The 16,369-nt window shown below is 36.1% G+C and overlaps 1 protein-coding gene across 1 annotated transcript in view; it reads left to right on the top strand.

The window, feature by feature from the left end:
- The window catches only part of LOC145998904 (protein obstructor-E-like), a 29,273-nt gene extending 16,129 nt beyond the window's left edge, over window positions 1–13,144 (top strand). The window contains exons 3-5 of the mRNA XM_083135649.1: window positions 1,631–1,837; window positions 7,299–7,512; window positions 12,645–13,144. Coding sequence (XP_082991775.1) covers window positions 1,631–1,837; window positions 7,299–7,512; window positions 12,645–12,678 — 455 coding nt within the window. The 3' untranslated portion in view covers window positions 12,679–13,144. The remainder of the gene's footprint in view (window positions 1–1,630; window positions 1,838–7,298; window positions 7,513–12,644) is intronic.
- The last annotated feature ends 3,225 nt before the right edge of the window (window positions 13,145–16,369 follow it).

Raw genomic sequence — 16,369 nt, forward strand, 5'->3', positions numbered from 1 at the left:
CTAATCAACCACTCCATAGACCAGTGATTCTCAACCTTCGTAAGGTAGGTAAATTCCCTATAAATTCGTTTTCTAAAAGACCCGATCTCAACAATTTTACTCGTAAATGGCTCAGTATTTTTTTAACTTTATACGTTAGTTAATATGTACCCTTGAAATTTAATATTAATAAATCAATTTACGGCATAACCATAAAGAGTATTATTTTGATTAGGCTTGTTGCCAAAATATAATATTTGGTTTAAATTAGTTGATAACGACTGGATTTAATGGAATCTTTTAGTCCCTCTGGCTACCATTAAATTAATTAGGTAAGTGCTGATTTTCATTGCAATGTTCCATTTCGGACACCGAAAAATTCCAATTAATCAAAATATTTCTACTTCAATAAATTTATTAATGAAAATTTCTGCACAAACTAAATTGACTCTATTGTTATGAAGAATTGCGTGTGTATATAAATTACCAGCGTAAACATATACAAGTGAATTTCAAGCCATGCACATTTATTATGAATCCAAGCGTTCGAATTGAAGAATATGCAGATAAAGGGGGGGGGGGGGGCTTCACTCAGCAAATCACCTATTGAGCTCGTCTTAAAGTTTTTGCATTATTCCTTCACTATTTCGCGAATGCGTTCCTCTTGTATTTTAACACTACCACCCAACAAAGTGATTTCTTTGTCACCATACAACATACGTTCTGCTTCATTTTCTGGCCGAGACTTTATGGTTCAAAACAGATGCTTCTTCTAATATTCCATGATCTTCAAATCTGGAATTCATGTTATCAGTACATGAAGGAAATGCAACCGAAAATATGATTCCCCCCTCCTTATCTGCTTCAGATGGGTCAGTTAGCGGTACACTCATGAATGCTTTGTTTTAAAGAAACTTAAAAGTTTACATCTTTTAGATTTTTCTCTAGGGTGCTCTTTAATTGAAGTTTGTGATTTTATTATCACAGTCAGTTCCTGCGGTGCAGTAATTACACTAGCGCCCCTTCTTTGTAGAAACAATGAAAACTGTATGAGGAGATCTAATAAGTCAATGACAAGTTCTACTACAAGTGACCACGTTTGCACCTTCTTTAGCATTGCTTTACACTTTGTACTTTCTTTTGAACTGATACCTGCACTGAATTCACGACTTGAAAAGAAAAGTATGTCAAACATTTTGTTAATTTTCCTCCCTCCTTAAGTACTCTCGAACAGATTCCTTTGATTGTTGCTGATTCTGAACATACAAAAAAGTGCACCCATAAAATATTTAGAGCGCAATGACTGTGTATTTTTGTTCACAACATCGTGAACGACAAACTCGAATTAATGACACTGAATTCAAACAGTGAATGCATATTATGCCATCCCAAATAATAATATAATATCTATTCAGAGGGGAGGAAATTTCTCTCCCTGTTGGGAAAGAAAATATAAATGCAGAGCCTGGGATGAAAAAAGCAGAAGGGGGGAATTCTCTGCCCCCCCCCCTTCGATTCGAACACTTACTCTATGCAATTAAGAATTACTAACTATACTGGTCATATCCCTAACATAATACCTTGCAACAGATACTATATGTAAAATGTATATTTTAACTGAACGCAGGACTAACTGCATTGTACTTTTCAGAGCAACCGAAGCCAAGCCCCCACTGCCCTCGAGCCAACGGCTTCTTCCCTCACGACGACCCAGAGGTCTGCGACCGATTCTACAACTGCGTTGACGGCGTGGCCAACGAGATCCCCTGCCCACCAGGCCTCGTCTACGATGACGTGGTCAACACCTGCGCTTGGCCCAAGGAGAGCTACAGGACTGGCTGCGACAAGAGCAAGAAAGGTACATTCGATGTCTAATTATTGCCACTTGTGCTTTTATCATGTGTGCGAGGTATACACACACCCAGCTTATCAACACAATTAACACTCCTGCTTTAATACAATAATACAAGCATAATTTTATGTAGCAATGTTCCTGCTTTTTTTATGATACTCTTACCAGGCTATGAAAGAAAGATAGGAAGGAAAGAAGAAGCATAACGAGCATTAAACAATTAGATACTTTTGAAAACTTTTTGTTTTAACTAATATTTTAAAAAGTAGCTTTGTTAAATTAATTGGGACAGTGGAAACACTGTTAATAGTGCAAAACACATCTATGTAAAAACATTTAGCCTCATGAAAATTTCGCACGTTAGGTGAAACGTTTCTAAATAAAAAAAGTTATGCTCGTTTCATTGTATTAGAAATCTGTTACATAAACAAGCAATGCCCACCATCTATGTAGTGTTGCCCACGAGACGAGACTTTGGCCTGTCTCGTCTCGTGGAAGTCTCGTGGAAATGCTGTCTCGTCTCGAAAATATTCGTTTGTCTCATGACACATGGTCAATCTCGTCTCGTCTCGAATTTTTAAAAGCCTGTCCCGTCTCGTCCCGTGGACAACACTACATCTATGCAACTTAAAATATCTCATTATATTGCCTGTTTGTGGAAACTGCAGAGATGAGTAACTTGTCACGTGATATTTGGTGTATAGTTCTGAGTTGAATCAACTATAACAATATACCCATTGTCATATCAAACGTGCAGAAAATGTTTCTAAAAATTATGAAATATATATTGCCTGAAATGCTACTTCACAGGTCTTGAATGTTAAGTACATTTTCTTACAATTCAGGACTAATTTTATTTTCTTCCACGTTTTGTTTGGTTTGGTTTGAGTTGGTGTTTTAAGTCCACTTTATGCACAGTAAGGCTAATCGGGACTGGACCTACAGTTTAAAGTGGAATCCGAACCACTTGTGCCTCCACCGGGTATCGAACCCAGGACCCCTTGATTACAAGGCGAGGACGCTACCACTGCGCCATCGGGGAGGCCCTCCACGTTTTGTGTTGGCCTGTAAACACATTGAGTAAAGCCATACTAGAATAGATTGAAATCCTGAAAATGTTTGCTTCGCATGTTGTGCTAACCTGAAGTCCAAGTGCTTTTTCCATAAACACCTTCCCTTAGAACAGTAATAAGCTACAAGTACATTCAACAATTAAAATATTCGATTCAATTTCATATTCTGACCCTGTGACACATCATCTTCAACAAATGTTGACTTTATATCCCTTACAGGAAGATAAATACATGGCCGAATTGTGTGCTGTGTTAAAAGAGACCTTAACAGAAAAAAAGTGATAGCTTTCAAATCAAATTTACATGAAAAAACGAAATGCGGCTAATGTAAGCAAGAAATCTTCAAATACAATTTTTAGATTTTTCTTATTCAAAGATGACAAATGGAAGTGTTGTGGAATGCTGTGTACACTGCAGGCTGAAGAACGTGTATCACTCTAGTACTTTTTTTCTTTCTCCTCTTCTGTTGGTTCGTAATCCCTCTTGGAAAGACTAGACTAGGATGAAATTTAAGGTAATGTCCACCTGGAAAGTTTTTCCATTGTGTTAAGCTTTCTGGGAACCCAACAAATTGCCAGATCACGTTTTATGCTGTATATCTTCGAACCTTAAATTTGGTTTTAATCCCAGTCTTCGGGATGTGACCTCAGCATTTAATACTTAAAAACATAAAAGAAACCCATTCACTTAAAATGTTCATGTCACAACTAAAACCTATTGTTATAAATTGGAGTAAAACCTACAGATAAAAGGCAAGGTAAGCACCCACTAAGGGATTTGACTTTGAATAAAATGCACTTCCTACTCTTAATGTTGAACTTTTGTTAAGATGAACGGGAATGGAGATGAATTTACTTATTTCTTTGAATTTATTACAAAATTAGTGGTTTTCTCTATACATATGGAATCAGTAATGTAGTCCCCGCAGATAAACACGTACAGTGGAAAGCACAAGTATTGCAAATTGTGCAAGACTATTTTCATCAATTTTTCTCTTGCATTCTGCTTCTTTTTAAGGATTTTTACGCATGTTGGTGCAGAGTTTGTCAGCAGCTTACTCGTGTTTTATTTAAATTCTTGAATCCCTCATTGAGTAAAACAAAGAGAATAAACGTGGTGATGGGCAATTTGAATCCCACTCTACATAAATATACACAGACACATGCACTTGCAATATATACAAGCACATGGCAGTGTTACACAATATATACGAGACGCTAAGAAGTAGCTAATTGCACAGCTTTTTTTATCTACTTACTGAGAGAGATTCAGTAGTCATTTTACACTGAAATATTCAATAATAATCAAGAGAGAAAAACACAAATTTATACCGAAATAAATTCAAAATGGTATAATTTAACAGATTGATATCTTATTCTTATGCCTGGCAGAAAATCATATTCTGAGTGGGAAGTCTGTAGAAATGAGAGCGTTTTTGAATTTCTAAACACGGCTTGTCGCTATAGCGACAATGATAGAAATCAGAACAGAATAGAAATCTTATTAACTTTTTAAATATCACCGATCTTCTTTTACACATTGATACAATTCAAATATTAGATGACCTGTGTATGTTTCCTAAGCACTTAAAGTAGTCTGTCAGGAAAGGTTATCTCTTCAAGAAAAAACGTGTGTATATGCGAGCGTCAAAGTATGAGGGGACCACAAGAACACTCATTAAAGACCCGCTCGTAAGGCTAACTCCGTGTCAGATCATTCACAGGGAAAATAGCACCTGACTCAGAAGGTAAATTTATGTAAAAATTCACACTGCTAAAAATATTAGAGTACTGTACTAAAATATGTTCTAAATACTTCAATATTAATGAAAGCAATGTATTCGTATTATTAATTTATATATACATGTGTATTTATGTGTATATATAAACAACATAATGAGAAGAAATGGGCGTATATGTAAAATATGCAAGTGAATTCTGCCCCGTGTCGTCTGACATATAAACGTACGTATGAGAACTGTGATAGAACTGATAGAACTTTAATAAAATTCCATTTTTAGTAGTTAAATGAGATTTGATAGAAGAGATGTAATTCAATACGGAAGAAACTGGAAGATACAAACTACCATCAACATCTATTAAACTTCCCCTTTCTCAGTTTCTTTTTGGTTTACGTTAATTTTGCTGCATTCCTACATTATAACTTTGAACTTCGGGGGCACGAATTCTGTGCAACAATAAGTACATGATTGGCAATAAGTGAAAATTTGTTGCTAGACCGTTACGTAGCAACAACAGCCGATATGGTGAGTTTGACATAAGAAGATCTGCTTAATGTTGCTTGCTAAGATGACATAATTAATGGGTGCTGCAACACAGCCATGAACAGCACAGCAACATCTTGAGGTGGAAGGGATAAAGTGACAGTTTGTATGAGGAAGATTGACCAGATGATATTATCTGAAGTTAAGGATAAGGTCAGTGAAAAAACGCTTATTTGCGATTTAGTTATTAACATGTATTATTACCTCTCTTAGTTAATGATGTTCACTATTTTGATTACAGTAGTTGAAAGAGAGAGAATAAACAATGAAGCACTGGTGCCTCGGTTGAGACTCAAACGCGCAGAGGCCTCCCCCATGGCGCAGTGGTAGCGTCATTGCCTTGTAATCAAGGGGTCCCGGGTTCGATACCCGGTGGAGGCACAAGTGGTTCGGATCCCACTTTAAACTGTAGGTCCAGTCCCGATTAGCCTTACTGTGCATAAAGTGGACTTAAAACAGCAACTCAAACCAAACTCAAACGCGCAGAACCCAGAAATGTGATTATACGTATATAATATACACATAATCACTTTTATACATATTTATGCATGTATAATATATATATATATATATATATATATATATATATATATATATAATACATATGTATTAGTTCTTTTTAGGAAATTAAGAAATTCATATTATACACAGAATAACACAAAGAACTTCCTATGGTTAGACTCTTGAGTTCAGATAGTCATGAAATATTATTAATTTAGCAATTTAATAAATAATACTGATTCACGGTGATCCAGTCGGTAGAACTTCTGACTACCAGGCGGGAGATCTGTGTTTGGTTCCCAGAGAGATATAGGGTGATTCGGGTGGGAATTCTTCTTCAACAACGTTCCTCAATGGAGTGGATGATTTTTTTTTTTTACTTCGCTTTTGTGCCACTTTAGGCTAATTTGCAAAGATGGGGATGAGTGATGATATGATGAAATTGGACACTTACAAACATCCATGCCTAGGCCGGGATTCGAACTTGGGACCCCTGGCGTCGTAGCGCGATGTGATAATCACTCCGCCACGGGGGCCGACTCTCCATGGGGTGAGTCTGGAGTTCACCCAACCTGTAATATATAGGTACCTGGGGGAGATCACATCACCTACACAAATGGTCTAGATTGTGACTGTCTGATGTAACATCGGTAAGAGCTTGGAAATTAACAATCAAAAGCTCTTGAAATTAGCAATCACTACTTGCAACCCATACTTCGACCACAAGTGTTTTCCACAAGTTATTGATGTATAAGTTTCATTGTAGATAGGTGAATATCCCCTACAAAGCACTACGTGTGGGTGTATATAATATCCAAAATCTTTTTTTAAATATTTTACAATTTTGAAAATTAATTTAATTGTGTAATTGACAGCTTACCTTCACGTACGGTGGATAGTTTGAAAATATCGTGTTAACAGAAGAAACATAAGACTTTTTGTATGTAAATGATTCCAGAGATAAGGACCAAACATCATGCGAGAGATTTTTCAAGCTAAGCCGTATATCGAGGAGTTCCCTTTTGAGCCTGTTTTCTCAACAACCAATAAGTCAACTGAAAAATTAACTTAGTAAAATGTATTGTTTTGCTTAAGTTTTGCTATTTAGTGTCGCTTTTCAGTAACTTTTGGATAATCACGACGACGAGGATGAATGATGAAATTGATGAAGGGATATTCACAAAGAACACCCATGCCCAGACCAGGATGCCAACCCAGAACCCCTTGTAGCACGCTGAGCTAACCACTCCGCCAACTTAGCAAATTCTAAAAAAAATAAAAGAAGAATAATGTAATGGATTTGCTTCTAAGATGGTTTTGAACAAAATGGTTAAAGTTAATGGCAATAGATTAAACAGGAAATTAAAATAGTTTCAACATGGCAACCTGGATGGCGGTGCGCGTTGAATGGTCCACTCATAATCTTGTCATTGAATGTTCCGGTGTCGAGTCGCGGATTGGGCGTACATATTCCATTGTTTCTCTTATTTACTTTAATCTTTTCATCAGTCATCTCTGTCGTCGGAAATAGTGTAGAGAGGCCGGAAATAAGAATAAATGACAGAAATAGCTGACATTTATATTAAACTAATTGTTATTTCTTTTGCAGAGGTTCTCAAGGACGGATTCTCTTGCCCAGATGGCGACGTGATCGGACCCAACGGCCGCGTGCTGCCGCATCCGACATACGCCCATCCAGAAGACTGTCAAAAGTTTTACATCTGCCGCAACGGCGTGCAGCCACAGCTGGGTAGCTGTCCCGGCGGAACAGTGTACAATGACGTCACGTTCAGGTGCGATGACCCGGCCAACGTTCAGGGATGGTAAGTGATTCCGTGAAGTATAACAGTGGGTCACAGAGCAGTAGGTCGATAACTGTGCCTCCTGTGCTGTTTTTGTTTTTATGTAATGGCCCTGGGGCAGAAAAGAAGCATGGATTTATTGTGTACACTACACAATTGTGCAAACTTCCCGTCTGGGTCTTGATGAAGGAGTTGATACTTGATTTTATGGTACCTGGAAACCAGATAGAAGGGACAAGCTCACCTAATTCACCTCCCAGGAAGTTTGTTTGTAAAGTTTGTCCTCAACCATTTTTATGCACATAATGCTAATTGTGAATGGACATGCAGTTCAAAGTGGGGTCTGAATCGATAATTTTATCTCCGTCTCAAATCGAACCCAAGGCCTTTGGGTTACAAGTTCTCAGAGGTAAAGTACACTGGCCGGCAGGTCCTTGTCCAAGAAGTGTCCTTGTCCCCCCCCCTTCCCCCCTCTCTCTCACACACATATGGGATTGGATCCCAGGTAAGGCATGCTCATTACTTCTATTTTCCTTTTAATCATCATAATAATTAATTTCTCACGGCCGTGGTTCGAAAATCAAGGCTCTTGATAGATACGAGCAAAGTATATGACGGTACTACATTGTCTTATCCTGAGAAACTCCGCAGCTGTCAGCCACCCAGTGTCCATTCCAAACGAAAACAAGAAAATTCGTGCACACCGATTCATGTAATAAGGTGAGATAATTTTTATGTATCCAGGATGGCTTTTTCATTGAGCTGAAATATGGAGGACTTGTAATCATATTCCAAAACGAAATGGCATCCTAATCATGTTCTCTCTCCCTAAAACTACATAATATTTCTCTGTATTTTTCTCTCTAAACATTATTTTTATTATTATACATTTTATCTTTATATGAGGCGTTACGGATACGAAGGGCCAACTCAACAAACGTACATTGTGAGGGAAATGCGTTTCAAGTTGTCAGGCACAGTGCGAACTCCACAAAAACTTGGTAACAGTAGATCGGAATGTTTCATGCGTGATTTCCAAAGTTTTTTGTGGAGTTCGCACTGTGCTTGACAACGTGAAACGCATTTTCCTACAATGTACGTTTGTTGAGTTCGCCCTTCGTATCCGCAACGCCTCATATATTCAAGGTGGACGATTTCAAGTAATCAATTTAAGGGAGGACTGGCCCTAAGTACGTGTGGGGTCTGGAGCAAATTATGTGAGAGTTCGTCTGTCGTAAACACATTAATGCCATATATAGTATTGATAAGTAATAAGTAGTGTGATATACACAGTGCGTCCATTTCCTTGCGAGGCCGAGAGATCGGGAGAAGTGTGGCGGGCGGAGCTAGCGGAGATGTCGACATTTTCGACCAGTAACGTCCCGCTTATTTTTATGGACATATCTTTAGCATGCGTACTAACCTGTGTTATAAGATTTGTTCAAAGTGATATCCACCTTCATTCATTCGCCTCACTTACACACAACACGCACACACTGTAATTACACAAAGAAGTAGCACGGTAAGTAACCAAAAACCACACTATTTTACACAGTACGAAATTAACACGCTCTTGGTTCAAAGTCTGTTCCTCACTCCACTCGCAGTTCTGTCCAGGGGCACCTGTAGTCGCGAAGGCAAGAACAACTCAAGCTCGAAGCTTTCAGATTGCAAAATGCTTGCGAAAACGGTTTAGTCTGTAACGTAATCTTGATACAGTGTTGCACATTGGAAACCTCCAAACGGTTCCGAGCGAAGCAAAACGCTTTTGAGGGTAAACTTAAGCGGGACGTTATTGGTCGAAAATGTCGGCATCTCCGCTAGCACCGCTCGCCATACTTCTCCCGATCTCTCGGCCTCGCAAGGAAATGGACGCACGGTATATAGTCATTTATGCTATAAAGTTCTTGGTTTCTCACCTCTTGGCTTAACATTACTATCAATTCGATTCTTATTAAAAAATAAGTTCATCAACCCATTTTCAACATACAAAAACTTCTAAACTGAAACGGATAATTGTTCGTACAAAGTGACATTCTTGATAGCATAGCGAAAAGTCAGTTGTTAACTTCACATCAATACCGAAACGTTTATGACTTGAGAGAACTTGTGAACCTCTGTCTAGCTAATTAGTAGCCAGTTATTAGGTCCATTCATATATTTAAAACATAAAATACAAGCCACGGAAAAATTACGAGAATCTGCTATTGGTGATTGCGATGCTTTAACCAACAAAATGGCTCAGATTAATTCATGAGTTATGGAAAATCGGATATCTTAACACTGAAGCACCCGTATCCCATAACTCGTACAATTAATTAATATCTGGAGGGGTATATGACTAATATACATATATTTGTGACAAAACCATTTAAATTGTATTTAGCTTTCACTGTATACTTCTCATTTCGTTTTCATTTCGTCTTAGCATATTTTAGATACTGCATTTCTATACTTCCTTCTAAATCAATTGATAAACTCTTTTGAACATTATATAGAGTTCAGGATTAGCTATATTGTAAAACTTCGTACCTGCAGATCATCGTTTGATGCCCAAAAGTTTTCAATGATGTCGTGACAATTACTCTTAAGATCTGCATTTATCTTTAAACAACTGCATGCATGAACATTTCATAAAGAGTACAACGACCTTATTAAATCAGGTTTAGTAACAAGAAATTAAAATTGGTTAAAATTTGTGCGCTTTTTATTTTTCCATATTTTATGCACGTCTGGCACATACTCAGGTATCCACTGCGTTATCAACATCATGTTGTTCCTGTGGAGAAACTTTCGGGAATTTCTATGCTGAAAATTAATGAATTAAAATAAACAATGAAATACATAGAGAGTGAGTGAGAGTTAAAATTTCAAAATATGACTATCATGCTTTTGTTTATAAAGATATTGGGAGGGAGTAACAACTGTCACAATCTGACATTGAATCCACTTTTCCACCACTTAAGATCATTTTTAACAAATTATATTCTTCTCCATGCTTTCCATTAAATTCAAGAATACGTAAAACATGAAACACGCTTCCATTTTCCAAAACTCAGGTCTGTGACAGCTTACAGAACGAAAATAAATGTGCTTATCATTATGAAGAACACGGAGGTATTGTGAGCGAGGAAAGATAATAACGTATTTGAATGCGGACCTCTGTGAAAACTGAAAAGTGAACACGGACCGTTGTGAAATACGAGTAAAAGACCAGGGCGTATATTTCACTTAATTTAGTTTGTCAGAAAATAAGGGACTTATAATAATAATAAAAATAAGGTAACACAGTTAGCAATCAAATAACTAATGATGGAGAGAAGTCAAAATGTAGAGTAACGCTCACAGAAACTTAACGTGAATTTGTATTAACTTACCTTTGTTAGCTCTCTTCATAAGGTGTTTCCGTGACATAATTAGAAAGGATTGTGAGACATGGTTAACCTGGAAATAATTTATTTCTCATTATAAACTAATTTTCTTCAACTGAACACTGGTTAGCAAAATTTAAAAAGTAAGACCACTCTTTTAGTTATTAACATGCTTTTACTAACTGATCTAATAATGTAACATGCACACGAATTGATCAAGTACTATTTGCGTTCTCATTATTTGCGGTACTTATAATCTAAGGAAAATGTATTAAGTAAACACTTTCGTTCTTGTTACAATCATATTGCTATTTTAAGAAACACAAGAAATATATTGATTGATTGATTGAGTTGGCGTTTTAAGTCCACTTTATGTACAGTAAGGCTAATCGGGACTGGACCTACAGTTTAAAGTGGGATCCAAACCACGACGCTACCACTACGCCATCGGGGAGGCCACAAGAAATATAGTCTTGCAAATATGAGTAGAGACCACCTTGTAACATCATCGGGTGTCATCGAAGTTTTACCAACTTAAGGTAATGTGCGTTAGTTGTAAAGAATTATCATATTTCATAAGTGCATAATATTAATCATAATATTGAGTTGATTGAGTTGGTGTTTCAAGTCTAATTTATGCACAGTAAGGCTAATTGGGACTGGACCTAGAGTTTAAAGTGGGATCCGAACCACTATGTGCCTCCACCGGGTATCGAACCCGGGATCCCTTGATTACAAGGCGACGACGCTACCACTGCGCCATCGGGCAGGCCTAATCACAATATCCTTTGCCGTTATTTTTTTCTCTAGATAAAGCCGAATCTCTAAATACAATACTAACAGATATGTTTTACGTAATTTAGATTGTCTGTCTAAAATGTTGCAGGTTAAATGTGTCCAATTTGTTTTTCAAAAACCACAAACATTTTGAAGCCGACCCTGGAAAGCAAACAAGGAAATCTATAAGGAAATTAAATCTTTTCTTCTTTTGAAGTTAATTATCAACTTACAACTAGGTTGCATCACTATTAGATTAGAGCTTTTGCTCTAACATGAACTTTATTAACTCAGTATCCTAAGAAATGTTAACCTTACTTCTCAATTTAGAGCTTCAGCTGTTCCTTATTTCTTGTTAATGTAAACTCAGCATTGGAATTATTTGTAGCGCAAACAGTTTCAAGGTAATTCATTCATTCCATTTGATTTAAATAACCGTTAGCAGACACATAGTTTATGATTGTATCGATTGTTAAACAAACATGTTAATTTCAATTATAAATAGTATAATTCATTTTGGTAAAAAATAATGATTATTTTTATTGTCTGCAAACCTCTTCAATAAGTTACTCGCACATACACACACACACAAACATCACATTCTTCAGTCACCCGATGGGGTCATATAGTGGTTCGAATCCCACTTTAAACTGTAGGTCCAGTCCTGATTAGCCTATGTGTGCATAAAGTTGACTTACAACAAAAAATCAAACCAAACATTCTTCATTGGAAATTATAGAAAATAAAATGTTCAAAACATATAACAACTTTGATTTGCACATAATTAATTTTGAGCAATTGAATTCATAGAAAGTATGAAATTATCTTAAAACATTTATTGGACATGCACTGTGTTAGAATAAGAGTGTATTTCATCCTTATATGAAACTTAGAAAAGCTGTTATACACAATAATATTAAATTAAGGCTCAAGATAATTTTATAAATCATAAAGCCTCAATATTCCTTGATGCAAATTGATTTATTTCCTTATTTTTATTTTCAGCGAAAACTGGTATGAAGAGGACAACAAGAACTAGTGACGTTCATAGTGAATCTATGTAAATACATGTGTGAAGATACATGGGTGCAGTGTCCATTAACAATGGCTGCAGAAGCTCTCTGTAAAATTACCGAGTGGAATAGTGCAGTAAACAAATACATTAAGACTTACTTAACAGTGAACATTGTTTCCTGCATACAAAAAGTACTGGTTTGGCATGACACGTGATAATTCCTAAATGCTATTACCAATCACACTGTGAATGAATGTCTATCTAGAAATCACTTCAATATAAAATCGAATGTATGTGTGTGAAAGGTCTTTAAAACATTTTTGGTTATTACAGGAATATAACATGTTTTACTGTAGTGATGAATTTGTACCCAAAGTGTACTTATAGAAATACATTTTTACATTTTTCTTTTTTCAAAAAAATAATTGATTGAAATGTATATTGTGTAAATTGATATTCCTTGTTGGAGAAATTAAACATTACAAAACGACTATTTCTCTTATTGAATGTATAGATTTACACCAAAGCAGTATACACAAGGTTGATGGCTCAAAAATTACAAATGTATTTTTTAAAAATATTATGAATTTTCCGACTTTTTTCTTAACCTATTCTGTTTTTCTCTTCATACTTTGCAATAATCACTCCTTTCTGTGTCTAAATTTGATTTTCCACTTTACAGATTAAAAGCCAATGCAATACATAACTGGAAGTTGATCTTTGTGGGTCTTTGAGGGTTTCCAATGATATCAATTATCTTATTTTTCTCTTGTTTCTATATATGTAATTCCAACAACAGTTACCTTCTACTCGTATTTCTGTTTACATATTGCTCTCAAGTGATTATTTTAATCATTAGTGCTGAGTCTGAATATTTACAAACACAGAAAAAACTGATTTATTTGAACTAACAAAACACGTTTCGTTAAGTATTTTGGTAACAAAAATTGTGGCTCTATCGCTAAATTGGCAATTTTGACCAAAAAATTTAGGCAACTCTAATGCTTAATGGCACAAAATGGCTTATCTGGATTTCTCTCCATGTAACATTAACTCATGTTTACATCACATCAGCCCTGTTAATTGATCAACCCCAAAATTCATTATGGCATATAAAATTACATGAACAATGCATGTAGGTGACAGGGATAAGTTATTGGGCGAATTTGATGAGAGAACTTCTTCGAAATAAAATAGTACCATGAAAACAATAACAAATATTTCAAGATGTTTTAAATATTCTCTAATCTTCTTTATAAAAAACATATTTTTCCGTGGATACATCATGTTACTATGACTTTTGACTTAAGCATAACTGACAATTCTTAAACATTTATATGGCCCAAACATATTGATAAAACACAGTATTAAGTATCAAGTTATATTATTCTTAATGAAATTCATTTCTGCATATTTCTAGGAGGTGTATATGAACTTTCTGCCTATGCATTCCACGACTATCAGATTGTCACACCAGTGGCGGCGATTGGGGGGGCCAAGGGGGGCAGTTGCTCCCCCCACTTTTTGTCACTTTTGCCCCCGCACTGTGGGAAACCTTATCTACCAAGAGGAAGTGAACTGTCCTTGCCCCCCATCCCCAATTTTGTGCACCTCAGTTCTGGAACCCAATCGCCGTCACTGTGTCACACACTATTCTACTCATAAGTAGCTTATCTACATATGCGACCATTTACCCAAATGGCATCCAGGAAAATATTTACTTACATACTTTTCTTCTTTGCATTTGCTGTCCCCTGTAGAGAAATTATTGAAATTATTGGCTGTTTCTGGTCCATTCGACTGATTTCTGAATGTGATAACTCATTATCAAGGCGAAACTATCCACGTTTCCTTCGCAGAAAGATGTTTCAGTTCCCAAGTTACGGATAACAATCGACCAAAATAATCGAAACTATTAAGAATCTATGGTGATAACAAGAATAGAACCATGGTATCACATTCAGCCAATAACACGTACACATTGTAAAACAAAAGTGATGGACCTAAGAGGCTATGTAAGCTGCCAGTTCCCAAATAAGCTGATTAGAATTGAAACGACATACAATACGATACTATTGTAAGTAGACGAATCTTTTAAGTTCTTAGTTTGCAAAGGAAATGCTAGTGACATTGTTTCCGGAATTCAACTGTGTCTCTATTTGCACATTTCGAAAGTTTCCTTATGTCATTTATAGTACATTATCCCTTCATACCTTGAACATCATCACTGAATTAACTAAAGACAAAAAAACAACAAAATCATATGTAAAATCAATCAAATTCGAACTTGTTCATAGTAGATAAATTATGCCTTGTTATTGAAGTTGTTAGCAGGAATATGGAAAGATACAAAATTGGTAAAGTTTTTTTCTGGTAACCAAAATATTGGCTCCATTGCTAATTGGCAATTTTGTCAAAATTATTTGTTAACTCTGATGGTTAATGGCACAAGATGCAAGATAGTTGATGGACAGATGTTGCTTATAGATTTTGAGCTGTCTCGCTTTGATCACGCTGGATATTACCTAGGTATGAAAATAAGACTGATAGAGATTGGTTCTCATTAGTAAATCCAATGACGAATGAAATTTAACTCTGAAAAAATTGCGGATATGTTTCTACCAACTGGTAGAAATATCTGATTTTATTGGATTTTATTTTTGGTATTTATCACCGCTTTTCTGCCACTTTGGCTAATGAGGATGGTGAGGAGAAATATAATGAAATCGATGAAAGGACACTCTCAAAGAACAGTCCTGATTAGCCTTTCTGTGCATATAATCAATCAAAGAACACCCATTTTCAGGCCGGAATTCAAACCGGGATCCCCGGTGGTAGAAATATCTTGTATACAGCCTATAAAAATTGATATAATTGAGAAAAAACTATACGTTTCTTTTCACGGATCTAATGGTTTTGTGTTAGTGCACTCACTCTCTTGTTCAGTTGCGAAGACGAGAATGTGTGATGAACGGATGGAATACGGGAGAGGAAGAAATCATAGATACGCACGTATTTTCTGTGATCTGAATCCTTTCAAATCAGTTTTAAAAAGGAATGTCCGCTGAAAATTATCACCAAGGCGAGAAAAGTCCTTGCTGTATCTAAGCACTTGTTTACAAACTTCACAGTCCATTCACTCAAATATAAACCTGAGCATTCACAAAACAAATTGTCCTCGCTTGAGATGTAATGCTTCTTAGCAGATTTTTAACCAGTGTTACTTAAAACTGATTAGAGATATAGTTCTATGAGAACTAGAAATTGTTTTTTTTTCAATTCTACTTCAAAAACGTGCCCAGAGTACAAAATGAGGGCAAAGTTTGATAGTCGAGCCAGACAATTTAAGATACAGAAGACAAAACACCACAAAATGATAATCCTCAACTTGATTCAAGTTGCTGAAGCCTTAGCATAAACTCAAGTTTTCACGGCACAGACTGACATTTTAATGCACTATTTGTAATTATAACGTGTCGAAGTGAAACTGCAATATTGTAGCTCCCTGTACATCTACAAAGCATTTTGATTAATCCATCTCGTATTATTATTGAAGACTTGCTTCAATTTTACTTTGTTACCAGAGAATGTTGTTCGTATTCTCTCTCAGGTGTGCAAAATATTTTCAGGCGGGTTCTGCTTCGAAGATTATGGATATCAAGATTCTCTGAGTTCCCCCATTTTTTTCTCTCTTTTACTGTTTCTCTATTTACTT

Source organism: Lepisma saccharinum, chromosome 14 (genome assembly GCF_977018435.1).
Source record: "Lepisma saccharinum chromosome 14, izLepSacc3.1, whole genome shotgun sequence".
NCBI lineage: Eukaryota > Metazoa > Arthropoda > Insecta > Zygentoma > Lepismatidae > Lepisma > Lepisma saccharinum.